Genomic DNA, 14,192 nt, shown 5'->3' on the forward strand with positions numbered 1-14,192 from the left:
TGGGCAAGGACAAAGCTCCAAGTCCGAATCGTTACACCATGGCGTTTTGGCTTTTTTGTTGGGATGTGGTGAAGGTTGAGGTTTTAGGTTTTTTTAGGGACTTCCATGGGGAGGGCAGATTTGTTAAGTCTTTGAATGCTACTTACCTGGCTCTTGTTCCAAAGAAGGGAGGTGTAGAAGACCTGAAAGATTTTAGGCCGATTAGCCTTGTGGGGCAGCCTCTATAAGTTGCTAGCCAAGGTGTTGGTCAATAGACTTAAAAAAGTAATGGGCAAAGTGATCACGGAGTCCCAAAATGCTTTTGTGGAGGGTAGACAGATTTTAGATGCAATTTTGATAGCAAATGAGGTTGTGGACTCAAGGTTGAAAAGCAATAAAGGTGGTGTGTTGTGCAAGTTGGATACAGAGAAGGCATATGATCATGTGAATTGGAAGTTCTTGCTTGCGGTGCTAAGAAAAATGGGCTTTGGGTAGAGATGGATTAAATGGGTAGAATGGTGCATTTCTACTATGAAATTTTTTGTTTTAGTAAATGGTTCTCCTTCTGACTTTTTCCAAAGTTCGAGGGGTTTGAGACAAGGAGATCCTCTCTCCTCTTATTTATTCGTGATAGCCATGTTGGTGTTTAGCTATCTCTTGAGGAGGGCTATTAGTGGGGGCCACTTATCTAGTTGGCAAGTGAGAGATAAGAGTGGTGATGGGATTCCGATATCACACTTGTTATTTGCTTGTGATACTTTGGTGTTTTGTGAGGCGTCTCAAGACCAGATGACTTATCTAAGCAGGCTTCTTATGTGGTTTGAGGCTTGTTTAGGTTTGAGAATCAATTTGGAGAAAAGTGAGCTAATTTTGATGGACAGGGTGTATAATATAAAGAATTTGGCCTTGGAGTTGGGGTGCAAAGTGGCCGGCCTCCCTTCTAGCTATTTGGGTCTTCCTTTGGGGGCCCCCTTCAAATCTATAGCGGTTTGGGATGGTGTTGAAGAGAGATTTCGAAAAAGGCTAGCCATGTGGAAAAGACGGTATATCTCAAAATGAGGGAGGCTTACTTTAATTCGAAGCACTTTGTTTAGCATGCCTATCTATTTCATGTCTCTCTTTTGCATGCCAAGACAAGTAAGGTTGAGATTGGAGAAGATACAGAGGGATTTTCTTTGAGGTGGTGGGGCTCTTGTGCAGAAACCGCACCCTTGTAAGGTGGAAAACGATTTGTTTGGAGAAAAGGAAAGGTGGTTTGGGTGTGAGAAATCTCTCTCTAATGAATTTAACCCTCTTATGCAAGTGGAGTTGGGGTATGCCATTGAAAGGGAGGCACTTTGGAAGCAAGTCATCAATCAAAAGTATGGTGAAGATGATGGGGGGTGGTGTTCCCGCGAGGTGAGTGAGAGATTTGGTGTGGGATTGTGGAAAGCTATTAGGAAGGAGTGGAATTATTTGAGTAGTAGGTTGGCCTTCCAAGTGGGCAATGGGAAGAGAGTACGATTCTGAATGGACAAGTGGTGTGGAAATGAGCCACTTTGTGAGTCCTTTCCTTCCTTATTTACCTTTTTTTTGTCTAAGGAAGCTTGGGTGGCGAATGTTTGGAACCCTGAAGGTAAAGGGGGTGGATGGACCCCTCTTTTCTTTAGGGCCTTTAATGATTAGGAGTTAAATTTGATGGAGCGTTTTCTGCAAAAGATTCAAGCAACTAGAGTTCACAAGGCTATGGAAGATAAAGTGATTTGGACAGCTTCAAGGTGTGGGACCTTGTCGATCAAATCTCCCTATTCTATCTTGGGAGCCTGAAAATCCTCCTTTGTTCTCTAGTAGTAGTATTTGGAGATCGAGTGCACCTCCTAAGGTGGCTTTGTTTGCTTAGGAGGCTTCTTGGGGGAAGGTTTTAACTATGGACCAACTTCAAAGGAAGGGGTATTTTTTGGCAAATAGGTGTGTCTTTTGTCTCTCTGAAGCAGAGACTATTAATCATCTTCTTCTTTACTGTGCAAAGACTCAAGTTCTTTGGAATCTTCTTTTCTCCCTCTTTGGTGTGTCTTGGATTCTTTCTTGTTCAGTGAAGGAAACTCTTCTTGGGTAGCATGGGTCGTTCGTGGGCAAAGCTCGTAAAAAGGTTTGGCAAGCGGCCCCTTTATGTATATTTTGGATAGTGTGGAAAAAAAAGGAATTTGATAATGTTTGACAATGAGGAGTTATCGATCCAAATATTGAAAATTTCTTTTGTATGTAACCTGTGGTCTTGGTCTAGGGTGTCTATAGATATGTGCTATATTTCTCTTGTAAGTTTCATTAACTGGCTAGGCTCTAAGTAACGGTAGATGATGTTTTTTGCTTCTTTCCCTCCCCCTCTGGTTTCAGCCTTTAGGCTTCTTTTGTATATATCCTGTATTATTTGAGGGCACTGTTTTTTGTGTCTCCTCGTTACTTTTTACACGACTTTTCTTTACCTGTCAAAAAAAAATATGGAGAAAAAAGCAGGCAGCACAAGGTTTTTCAGAGAATACAGATCTGAAAAAAGTACAATACTGTGAACAGATTCCTGTCATACACCTAAATAGTTATGGTTCAGTAGGACCAAGGCCAAATTACAAGGGTACTAGACAATGCATAAAACAAGTCACCAGAATGGAACAAAAGCCAAGATCTATACAGGAGAGAGATAAAAAGAAATTTTAAAAATAAAAAAATAAGTCATTGAGACTGGACAAGAATCTTACAACTGATGCAACTCATCTTTGTAATGTAGAAAGGTAAATAAAATGCATATATGATTAAAGGGAATTTATTGCAGCAGTAAACTCATTGCAAAAAATTCCAAATATAAGGTTAGGCGAATCTTCAACTGAAAAATTATAGGTTTTTACAGAAGAACTAATGAAAAATTGCATAAATATTTTATACCATGTGAAAATAAACACTTGATCTTTCATGGAGAAAGCTAAAGAAACAAATATTAAGGATTTAAAGTCAATCATTAAAACTGAACTTCTAGCATTTTCCTCACATATAAATGGCTTAACAAAACAGTGACGTAATGAGTTTGTATCTAAAAGCAGGATCCCCACCTCTCCACCAAAAGGTAAAGTCATTTGTGTAGAAGGTAGAGCCACCCCATCCTGAACATCAACAAAGATAAGTAAGTGATTACCAATGGAGGAAATGTATTATTCTCTGCAATCTAGAGTGCATGTTTATGCCATTTAAAAGTTCCCCTAAAATTTAATAAAAGAAATTTGTTTGCTCTTCCTTTGTTGTGTGTCAAAGGCTTCAAAAAAGTCATGTTCAGCAACTTCAAGCAATATTTTACTAAAAACAAGGATGCATGTGCGGATTTGGTATTGATGGTAGTTGTACAAGTGTAATGCAGATTATGGATGTGGAAGGATGGTGGTGATGCAAGAATGGCAACGATGGATCAATCATGGTTTCAAGGGGGAGGTGCTGATTGTGACGGCAAAGGCGGAATAGGAGGTGATGGTGGCTGTGGTGATAATGTTGTTGGAGAAGGTTAAAAGAGTCAAGATCACAGTGGTAGCACTACAGCAGTAGTGGTTGTGGTAGTCTTAGCCCAGTGTCAGCGACACTAAAGCTGGTTGAGGTGGTTGTGCAGATACTTTTTTATGGTTCTGTGGTGGCAGCAGCAGGGATGCGACTGGTGGAGTATGAGTCAGTAATACCATACTGGTTGTAGAGATGATAGTGCCAATGCTTTGTGCTGGTGATGATGGATAAAAGGAACAAAAATTTTGGATGCCAAAAGCAGCAATTTATTTCCTTTAGTATAATCAATTTTTTCACTTGGTAAAATCAATTTTTTTCACTTTCTTTCCTTTGATAAGGTACTGATAAATTTGAATTACCAAACATGTCTTTTGTTTCTATTAAAAACAAAAAATCTACTTCCAACATTTCAGATGATGCCCTACTAAATACTTGACTAATTTGATTCTACACTTCATAGTATTGTGCATGCACATGGTGTGACATGCTTAACTACCAGACAAGCAAGGCTTGGAAACACTCCAGAGGGAGAAGTAGGAGATGCAGAAAATGCTCTTACCTCAATGCAGATGACTGATGTCACTTGAGCACCCATATTTACAACACATGCTGTGGATAACCCATTTCCAAAAACTGCAGCAAGACCTTCCTGGCTCCATCATTTCAAGATAAGGTTATCAAATAATAGTGGCAAAGCAATGGCAAGAGCAATTGGTTATAGAAGAAAAAGCAGACAACTTGTGGAAGGAGGGAGCACAATTACTATGGACAAGACCGAATCAACAAACACCATTGACATCAAATTAAACACACAAGCAATTAAGGAGTCATTCAAGCTTTGACATGGATTTTCTGTGACAAGAAATTAAATAGATTTGAAGAATAGCTATTCATGTTTGCTCTGTGTAGATGAGAAAGAAGGAACAGAAGAATCATTGAAGCAAGTCATTTTGAAGCTTAAGCCCAAGTGTCTTAGCAACCAATACCACAGGATGCACAGTTACAGGTTGGCTTAAGGAGATACTCCATCAGAGTTTATTGATATGAAGTATTGTATGCAGGTTTTGCTTTCTTTTCTGTATTTTTCTTAAATAGAACTTTTCTGTTCTTTCTTTCTCACTCAAATGTACTTCACTTGGACTTCGTTTCCACCTTTTCTCTGGCATATTTAGCGAAACTGCTTATTTATCAAAAAGAAAAAAATACACTTAAAACATGGATTGCAGTATGCCACTTACATGAAATTAGACTCATACAACAAAGAGTAGCACATGGAAGAAACCAAATGTAACATTGAATGACATCAGAGACATACAGTTTTACAAAACAAAATCATCTAAACCTAGCAGGCCCAAAAATTTGTGAAGTTTTTAGCCCAAATATAAATCAAACAAAAGGAACCTAAATAGGATTCCATCCAAAAATCTATTTTCATCCCCTTTTACTTCTAGCGTCAATGGGATCCTTGTTTACCAACCATGCATTGCCTAAATAAATCCAACTCTCCCACTGTCTCACAAAGATCTGAACCTAACTCAGGTTTCGCCAAACCAGAGGCAATAACAGAAGCAGCAGCAATCAGAGGATTTATGATATGTTCCCAACACCCAAATAATGGGAAAAATTGGATTCAATTACCAACTGCTCCTATCCGACATAAAATTGACAGTGGATTCAGGTCATAGCACATGTTTTTCACAAAACCTAGAAAGAGATGGTTGTTTTCAGATAATAGGAAAGAGTCTCTAATTTCTTTAGCCAACAAATCGAGCAACTGTGTTTAAGCCAAGTGAAACATGAATTTTCTTATAGGGTTGGTGTCCCTAAGAAAAGTCTACAAAACAAATTAAGAGTAGTATTGGTGCCTGTATCAGTAGAGTTGTAATTTTTCTTTTGGGCCCAAAATTTGTTTCAGGAATGCAAATAATTGAAATTTTCAATGTGTGCATAATTTTCTAGGGATATATCAACTCAGGAAGGGCTTTTCTTGTTAATCTGCTAAATGCTTAAAAAAACACTTTTGACATCAACAAACACATTATTTTAGTCTTTACAAAGAAGCCCATCATAAGATATGATAAAATATTCCCTCTTCTCCAACAAACACAAGCACACTGACACAGCACAAAAAAGAATGTGTTAAATCACCAAAAAAACTTAAGCTATTAGATCAAGCAGACTTGGGCTAAAAACGCAAACACCTTGTCTCACAAACAACCTTCTTATGGTTTGCACATGGGCCCAATAATTAGCAAATTAAATAAGTGGGAATGTTCCAACTCATGACTCTAAAAAACTAAGGCTCCAATACCATGTTAAACCATAAATTTAACTCAAAAATTTGAGTTATTAGGTAATGTGCCAGCAATGAATATCAAGCTAACTTCGGCTGAAGCCCTAACAGAATGTATATTGAATAACACCCACAAGTTTATTTAGGAAGTTCCCTTAGCCTCCTAAGTGAAACCTCCAGGGTATTCCCCTGGATGATAATGATGTTGGGAAAAGTAGCATTTATGGCAGCAGGGGTGATGTGCTGCGGTGCAATGTCATAATGATGTTGACAAGTGGTGGTATTTGTTAGAGCAGGGGTGGTGTGCTATGATGAGGTGTGGTTGTGCCATTGTGGCAATAGTGATGGAAGTATTTACTTCTTCCGAATTGTCCCGCTGAAAATTGTCTTATAGAAATTAGTACCAGACAGAACAAAAATGCATCAAAAATGGTGGTGCCATGGTGGGAATTATAGTAGCTGTGTGGCTGGGTGGGGTTGCTAGTAGTGGCAGAAGGGAGGGGGATGGCTGGGTCACGCTGGTATATGTCATAATAAGCTTGTTTTTCCTGCATACATGCTGTCCTGTTTGAGCCATGATATCAATAACCTATGTTGCCCAAGAAGGAAACAGAAAAACAAAGGCATGAATGAATGCAGACATGTCACATTGAACCTTAGCATCCCTAAACGAAATTTGACAGAAATTTTTTCGGCAGACAGGTCCAGAAAGAACTTTCAAATGATTTTTTTTTTTTTCCTTTTTTGATAGGGTGCCATAGTTGATATGAAAGGATTGATCTTCACTATAATTCAAGTTATACGTCCACTTAAAAGAATATTGCCACAACAAAAGAAAATCCTGCAGATAAGAATCTAATATGACACTGCAAAATTACAGCTACTAGTGAAAAGTGTTCACATGCTACAATAATTTTATGTACAGGTTTAATGAGATTATCTAATAATTATCCAGAGTTAGTGTGTAAACATCAAGGAAATAAATTTTCTCACCTGGTGAACCACTGCAGAGCTAAAACACAAGTCTCGCAATACAATAGACAACATTTCCTTTATTTCTGCTCATAACAAGGAACTAAATAATTAAAATATGATTATATAAATAAAATAGTAGTTGAGAAAGATAATTAAGAAGAACCCCACTATGTCATTGAAGATGCATGCTCTTGACAGTGTGTGCAATATTCAAAAAGCAAGGCTATTCTCTCAATTTGGGGATAAAGAAGATATTCACTCAATTGAGATAATCACCACAAGTCTCCAACATTGCAGAAATCTTTATATACCTTCTTATATAACAAACTAGAAACCAGCCCTATGATCATTGATCCATCATTCATGCTTCCATGGTGAATGCAAGCAACATGTATGAAGAATATTTTGTAGCCTTTATAGCAGTCATAAAACCTCCCACTTTGATGACAAAATAAAGTACTTGAGATAAATTGAACTTTCTAAAACTAATGCTTTTCTTTTTTTTCTTGTTTCTTTGATGTTAGAAGAGGTACATTTTAGAACCTCTTTCACTTTTGTTCTCCATAAGCTTTATAAAACCCCGAAAAACATATAAAAACCTTCCAAAAACTAATGCATTTTTTGTTTTTATTAGTAAAGGTGGAATATTTTAGAGTGCCAAAGTGGGTGCACCCTAGTATATAGGAAGTATATACACAAATACCCAAGCAAGTCAGGAAAGAAAACATAAAACAGCATAGAAAACATCACCTTGCCAAAAAACTCAAAGTAATCAACCTGTCCATAAACCTATGGTAAGGATGCTTGGTAGCTGATTTTTCAGAGGGAGTCAGAGTTCAGAAAACTATCATCCATCCCACTTTCAGAGAAATTCCTGACTACCGGAACCCTTTCAAAGTACTCTGAATAACCCACCCCACTTTCAAAGAAATTCCAAGACAGGGAGATTGAGCCAGTGAAAGATTTTCTTCAGCTTATCCATTCTACAGTTCTCAGGGTAGATTGTTCAAATAAGCTGCATTGGAGGTAAGGAATAAAAAATTCTTGGTTCAATCTTTTTATAGCTTCTTGAATCCGAAGGAACAGGGCTCCTTTCCTGTGAAGGAGGTTTGGTTGTTGTTGGTGCCAATTAAAGTTGGCTTCTTTGCATAAGAGTCAGTTTTGGAGAAATTCTTATGTCAAACTGACTTAAGAAACTGGGATTATGGCTCCTTTGATGATGGAGACTCTTCCCCGCATTCTTAATAGAGCAAAGGAAGAGGGTTCTATTGATGACATCTTAGTCAAAGGAAGGGACGATGTGGGAGTGGAGGTCTCTCATTTGTTATTTGCAGACGATACCCTCATCTTTGTGATGCTAGTAAGGAGAAGCTAGAGCACCTGAGTTGGGTCTTCATGTGGTTTGAGGCAATTTCAAGGCTAAAGATTAATCTAAAGAAAAGCGAGTCGATTCCAATTGGGGATGTCCCAAATATGGAGGAGTTTGTTGAGGTTTTAGGCTGCAAGGTGGACCCAACCACCTATTTAGGTCTCCCTTTAGGAGCCCCTTACAAGCCCTCTAGAAAAAGGTTTGCTTTGTGGAAGAGTCAGCATCTCTCAAAAGATGGAAGGTTGATATTGATAAAGAGCACCTTATCCAACTTACCGATTTATTGGATGTCCCCTTTCGTTACACCTAAAAGCGTAGCTATTAGACTAGAAAATATTCAAAGGGACTTCCTTTGGGGAGGAGGGCTTTGGTCAATAAGCCACATTTGGTAAATTAGCTTGTTGTTTGCTTGGAAACCAAAAAGGGGGCTTAGGTTTTAGAAACCTTTCTATCTTTAACAAGGCTCTTTTAGGAAAATGATCTTGGAGATTTGTGAGTGAAATAAATCATCTTTGGAAACGGATAATTTTAGGTAAGTACAAACAAGAAGGGGGGTGGTGTACTAAAGAAATTAGAGAAAAGGGGGGGGGGGGGGAGGGGGGGTATAGAAGGCAATCAAACATGGATGGGAGGTTTTCAAAGATAATACAAGCTATAAGGCTGGTTCCAGGGTGAAGTTCTAGAAGGACAAATGGTATGGGAACACGCCTTTGAGGGATTCTTTTTCGGATCCTTATTCTATAGCCTCCTAAAAAGATGCTTGGGTGATTGATGTCTAAGACAGCAATAGCTGGGTCCCTAGGTTTATTAAACAACTGCATAATTAGGAGTTAGAGGAGGTAGATGTCTTTTTTAAGAGGTTATATGATCACTCCATTTGTTTAGGAACTGATGATGTTATGGTGTGACTAGAGACAAAGAACGGTAACTTTTCAATTAAGTCTTTTTACTCCTCCTTGCAAGCAAGAGAGCAGAGTCGTTCTCTTATGGTACAGTTTGGAATTCCTGGGTTCTTGTAAGAGCTAGTTTCTTTGCTTAGGAAGCAACTTGGGTTAAGATTTTAACTCAAGATCAACTCAAAAGGAAGGGTTGGAGGATGCCTAATAGATGCTATATGTGCAAAGAATAAGAAACGGGTAATCATTTTCTCCTTCATTGTACAAAAGGTTGCATTTTGTGGCAATTGATTTTTGCTCTATTTGAGGTACAATAGGTGATGCACTCTTCAATGAGAGGGACACTATCGAGTTGGAGAGGGCTCCTTTGTTGGCAACAAAAAAAAAAAAAAAAGGCTGGAAAGGCTACTCTGTTATGCCTTTTTTAAACCATTTAGAATGACAGAAATAGGAGAGCCTTTGAGAATTGTGAAAGCTTGGACCAAACAATTAGTTCTTTTTTGGGTTAGAATGTACATTAGGGATGCTTCTTTGCTATTGTTAAACTTTGTGGACTAGTCAGGCTCTTCATAGGGTACGGTTACTGGTTTTTGTGTATCATGCTGTTTTGGGTTTTGGTTGCACTGTATATGTCATGTATACATTTTTCCATTAATGCAGTCTTCATTTACCCATCGAAAAGAAAAAAAAAAGCTAGTTGGAGTGTCTTTTGTAAGCAAGATAATGAATTGGCATTCCTTGTAGACTGACTCAAAATCAGTGGTAATTGATATTTTCTTTGTTGGTGTTTCATGGGTGCTTCCTAGGTTAATTAAAGAGTTATTAGGTTAGCATTGGAGATTTGTGGGGGAAGAAACAAAAGAGATTCTGGAGGCTGGCTACCCTATGCTTGATATGGTTCTTATGGAAAGAGAAGAAAAAATTATGTTTTGAGGAAATAAAGAGCCTAATCTTTGCATTATTTGTCTAACTTGGTCTTGTATTGTAACTACAACCCTAGGCAAAAGAATAAAAGGAGGAAAACAAAGAAGACACCCTTCTCAACAATTTCCAAACAGTAACATCTTCCCTTTCCACTCTAGTACTTTTACAAATACAAGAAGGAACAAATGTCCTTCAAAGCATGAATACATAGAGACGTGAAAGAGGCCCCTAATAGAGCCTGAAAAAAAAAAGAGAACATGCGACAAACCAAAGAATAACAAGGAGTCGTGTAATCCACTACAAAAACCTCAAGGTGAGTTGGACCATGCTTAGCCAAAAAAGCTGCCAACTCGGTGAAGCATGAAATCCACTGAAAAGAACATTCTTAGCTCCAAAGGCAGATCCAAAATCCTACACAAGAATAATCCAACTCCCAAGGGCCTCTCATTCTCCAGGATGTCCATGATACAGTTTTTGTTGAATCATTCTCCGCTAAGAAATTACTGAAGCCCAAATTATTTTCCTGGGTCAAGCCTTCTAATAAGGCTAACACATTGGTCTCTTTGTTCAACCCCATCCAGAAAGCATGGGAAAAGCTCTAGCCATCCCTCCCTTGTGATCTAGGAAAACCCCACTGATGCCTAACTATCCTGGATGACTAAAAAGATAACCATCAAAGTTAAGCCATTCAAAGGTGACAATTCTTTTCTACCATGTTAGAACACCAAAAGAAGAATTCATGCAACTGACATGATGAAGTGCAAAGTTGAAAGGATTGTTGTGGAGAAAAAGTCTTTTCAGGTAGAATTTGAAGGATTGAATGGTGGAACTTGGGTATCAGTAACAGAAAGGAGCAGAGGTTTCGTAGTTTCAGTAGGATTTGGAAAGGAGGAGTTAGATTGGTTGATGGAGCATTTGAAGAAAGTTGTGGAGTTAGAGGCTTCCAAGGGATTTATACGAAAGATTAGGGGCAAGACTAAGACTCACTTGATGGAGATCTGTTTCAATAACAGAGGGCGATTCATGAAAATTACAGAAATTGTTACAAAAAGGAAACCTTTACTTCTTGTCGTCCCCGAGGGCGTTAAAGGCAATGGGTGGGAAGATCTTAGGAAAGCGATCCTATCAATGCAAGAGTATCCTGATCAAGTCGGAGGAGCTTCGAAGGAGAAGTGTGGAGATATCCAGATGAATAAGGACATTTACAGAGGAGGACGGTCATACGCAGAAGTGGTGGCAGAGGATGGTTTTAAGACTGGAGGTATACTGTCAGTCGGAAAATGGGCCAGAGCTGTAATATGTGAATGCCAAGAAAAAGTCCAAGATTGGACTCATGAAGGAAAAGTCATCGCGAGGATGATGAGTATGAAAGGAATGGTGTCCATAAATCCCATTTCCGCTTTTAAGGGGTGTTTCTTTGTGAGTTCAACAAGGAGAGCGGAACGGGTTCATGATCAGGGAAGACTTTTAGTGAAAGGAAGGCCTGTTCTCCTAAGGAAATGGTCACCTAAGGAAAATATGGTGGTTCACGGAAAATTCAGGAGGGGTTGGTTAGTATTGAAAGGTCTCCATTTCCACTTGTGGGATGAAGTTCAGCTGAAATTCATTTTGAAGAAGTGGGGGAAGGTAACGAAGGTGGCAAAGGAAACTTTGAAGCTGGTGGACTTGACGAAGGCGAAGCTGTGGGTGGAGATGCTTCCAAATGTCGTGTTACCAGCGTTGCTTGAGGTGGAAGATGGGGCCTGGACCTATACAGTAGCAGTTTCAGTCACCAGAGAAGAAGACGAAGACGACGCTGTCACGTCTGAGACAACCCATAGCAGGAACGAGTGGGTGAAAGCGGGAGGTTGCGTCTCTCAGTCGACAAAAATTGCAGAAGGGCTACGAGGTAGAATTAGGGACAATGAGTGCTACAGAAGGAGGCTTCTTCCCCGAGCACGTTATCGACACTCAAGTACAAGTTTGGCAGCCAAAAGGGAGAATGGAAGGGGAAGGAGCAGCTTGGGCCCAACAATAGAAAATTTTATTAGGCCCTCAGTGCTTGAGCTTTCTTTTAAAGTCCAGACGGAAAGAGCCCAAAGTGGGATGAGGATTCGTGGGCTTCAAGTTGGCCCAGAAGCTCCTCAAGCCCACCAGACTGCAGCGGCTTCGTCTCCTTCTCCCCAACGAGTTGGTTCCTCCGCAAAGGCGATCGTGCTGCTTTGTCCAAGCGATGAGAGGGCCGACTTCGAGGCTATCTTTGGAGAGTAAGGTCGGGTCGTTGAGTTAAAGGCCCAATCTCTTCCCAACCCTAGCCCACTGTCAGACACTACCGTGGGCTGTAAGTTAATAGGCCCATCGGGGTTGGGCCAAAACTTAGGAGGTACAAAGTCCTCTGGTATGGAAGTCTAGTCTCAAAGGGAAGAAAACGAAGCGAGAAAGGGGAAAGCTCCCGCGGTTCAGATGAGAGATTCTACGCAGAAGGAAGAGACGACAATTTCAAAGAAGACGTGATCCACCCTCTTCCCTCCAAGCGTTGATCGACGATAGGGACATCGGAGTAGCAGCGAGCCTCTTCTCCTATAGGGTTCATCGTCGTCTAGTGAAGTTCGTAACATGGAAGAGGAATTTGGGATGGGATTTCAGATGGAACGAGGAATCAGAGAGAATCCTCTCTTTCGATGTCCACTGTTAAGGCACTGTAATTTTTCGAGGGAAGATACCTTGGCGTTCCGCGAAGAAAACAAAGAAGGGTTAACAGGACGAGTGGGGTTCGATCCTCGTGGCTCTTCAGACATGGTTTCACCTTCTAATTCAATAATCAGAGGTAAAGGACTCATCTTTGAGGGGATTTGCGAAATACCGGGAGTGAAAAACTTGGAGGTATGTTAGCCCTCTCCTTCCCAGCCACCCGAGTCTTCTTCTTTTCCTTCTTGTAGTCTGGATTCTCCCTTGTCAAGTCCCTCTGGTCCACATCTCCCTAATTCAATCCCTCTTTCTCAGTCTCCTACGGAAAATCAAGTTATTTCAAAAAAAAATTCTAAAAAAGGTGTTGTTGACTCTTTAAAATATGTTGACATCCCTGTCTGTGTTGAGGAGGAGAACCAATGTGCTTTATCAAACCAGATGACCGAGACCTTTACCCATAGGAAGTCTAATGTTAGTTCGCATAAGAAGGATTCCAATCTGTTGTTAGGTAGTCAGGGGGATATTGAGGTATCCCCATCAGGTGATCTCCTTATTGATGGCCTGTCCCCCAGGAAAATGGCTAAAGTGCGAGAGGTTTTATGCTCTCTAGACATTAAAGTGTATTCCAGGAGGAAGAACAGAGGCCCCACAGGTAACTGAGTCCTGGTGGTTTTGGCTTGGAAGGTTAGGGTCTTTGTGTTTTTCCATGAAAATTATCAGCTGGAACGTTAGGGTTTGGGCTCAAGGAATAAGCATAGGATGGTTAAAGATTTCCTTATGTCAGAGAATTTGGATGTTGTGATGATTCAGGAAACAAAAAAGGATAAATGTGACAGAAGGTTTGTGGGTAGTGTCTGGACGATCAAAAATAAGGACTGGGTAGCTCTTCCGGCGTCTGGGGCATCAGGTGGGATTTTGATCATTTGGGATTCAAAAAATCTGCGTAGTGAGGAGGTGGTAATAGGATCTTTCTCGGTCTTAGTCAAGTTCGCTTTGGACGGTTGTGGACCTCTTTGGATTTCCGTTATTTATGGTCCAAACAGTCCCTCACTTAGGAAGGATTTTTGGGTGGAACTTTTTGACATATATGGACTAACTTATCCGTTATGGTGTGTGGGCAGTGATTTTAATGTCATAAGTAGAAGCTCAGAAAAATTGGGGGGTTCTAGTCTAACTTCAAGCATGAGGGACTTTGATAGTTTTATTAGAGAATGTGAATTGCTTGACCCACCTCTTCGGAACGCTTCATTCACTTGATCAAATTTGCAAGAGTCTCCCGTGTGTAAGAGACTGAACCGTTTTCTCTACTCAAATGAGTGGGGGCTGCTCTTTCCCCAAGGCCTTCAAGAAGCCCTAGTTAGAAGGACCTCGGATCACTAGCCAATTGTTATGGATACCAACCCGTTCATGTGGGGCCCAACACCTTTTAGGTTTGAGAATATGTGGTTACAACATTCTAATTTCAAGGAGAACTTTAGAAATTGGTAGAGTGGTTTTCAAGGAAACGGATGGGAAGGCCACAAGTTCATGAGGAGATTACAATATGTTAAAGCCAAATTGAAGGAGTGGAATA

The 14,192-nt window shown here is 40.0% G+C and overlaps 1 protein-coding gene across 2 annotated transcripts in view; it reads right to left on the reverse strand.

Moving 5' to 3' along the window:
* The window catches only part of LOC100254451 (actin-related protein 9), a 61,672-nt gene that overhangs the window by 34,278 nt on the left and 13,202 nt on the right, over positions 1-14,192 (reverse strand). For both annotated transcript variants that reach the window (XM_010651751.3, XM_019220167.2), the window contains exons 9-11: positions 6,782-6,846; positions 4,055-4,144; positions 3,060-3,110 (exon numbers count right to left, since the gene is read on the reverse strand). In XM_010651751.3, the coding sequence (XP_010650053.1) occupies positions 3,060-3,110; positions 4,055-4,144; positions 6,782-6,846 (206 nt within the window). The remainder of the gene's footprint in view (positions 1-3,059; positions 3,111-4,054; positions 4,145-6,781; positions 6,847-14,192) is intronic.

The sequence above is a fragment of the Vitis vinifera genome, chromosome 5 (assembly GCF_030704535.1).
Source record: "Vitis vinifera cultivar Pinot Noir 40024 chromosome 5, ASM3070453v1".
In the NCBI taxonomy this organism is placed as follows: Eukaryota; Viridiplantae; Streptophyta; class Magnoliopsida; order Vitales; family Vitaceae; genus Vitis; species Vitis vinifera.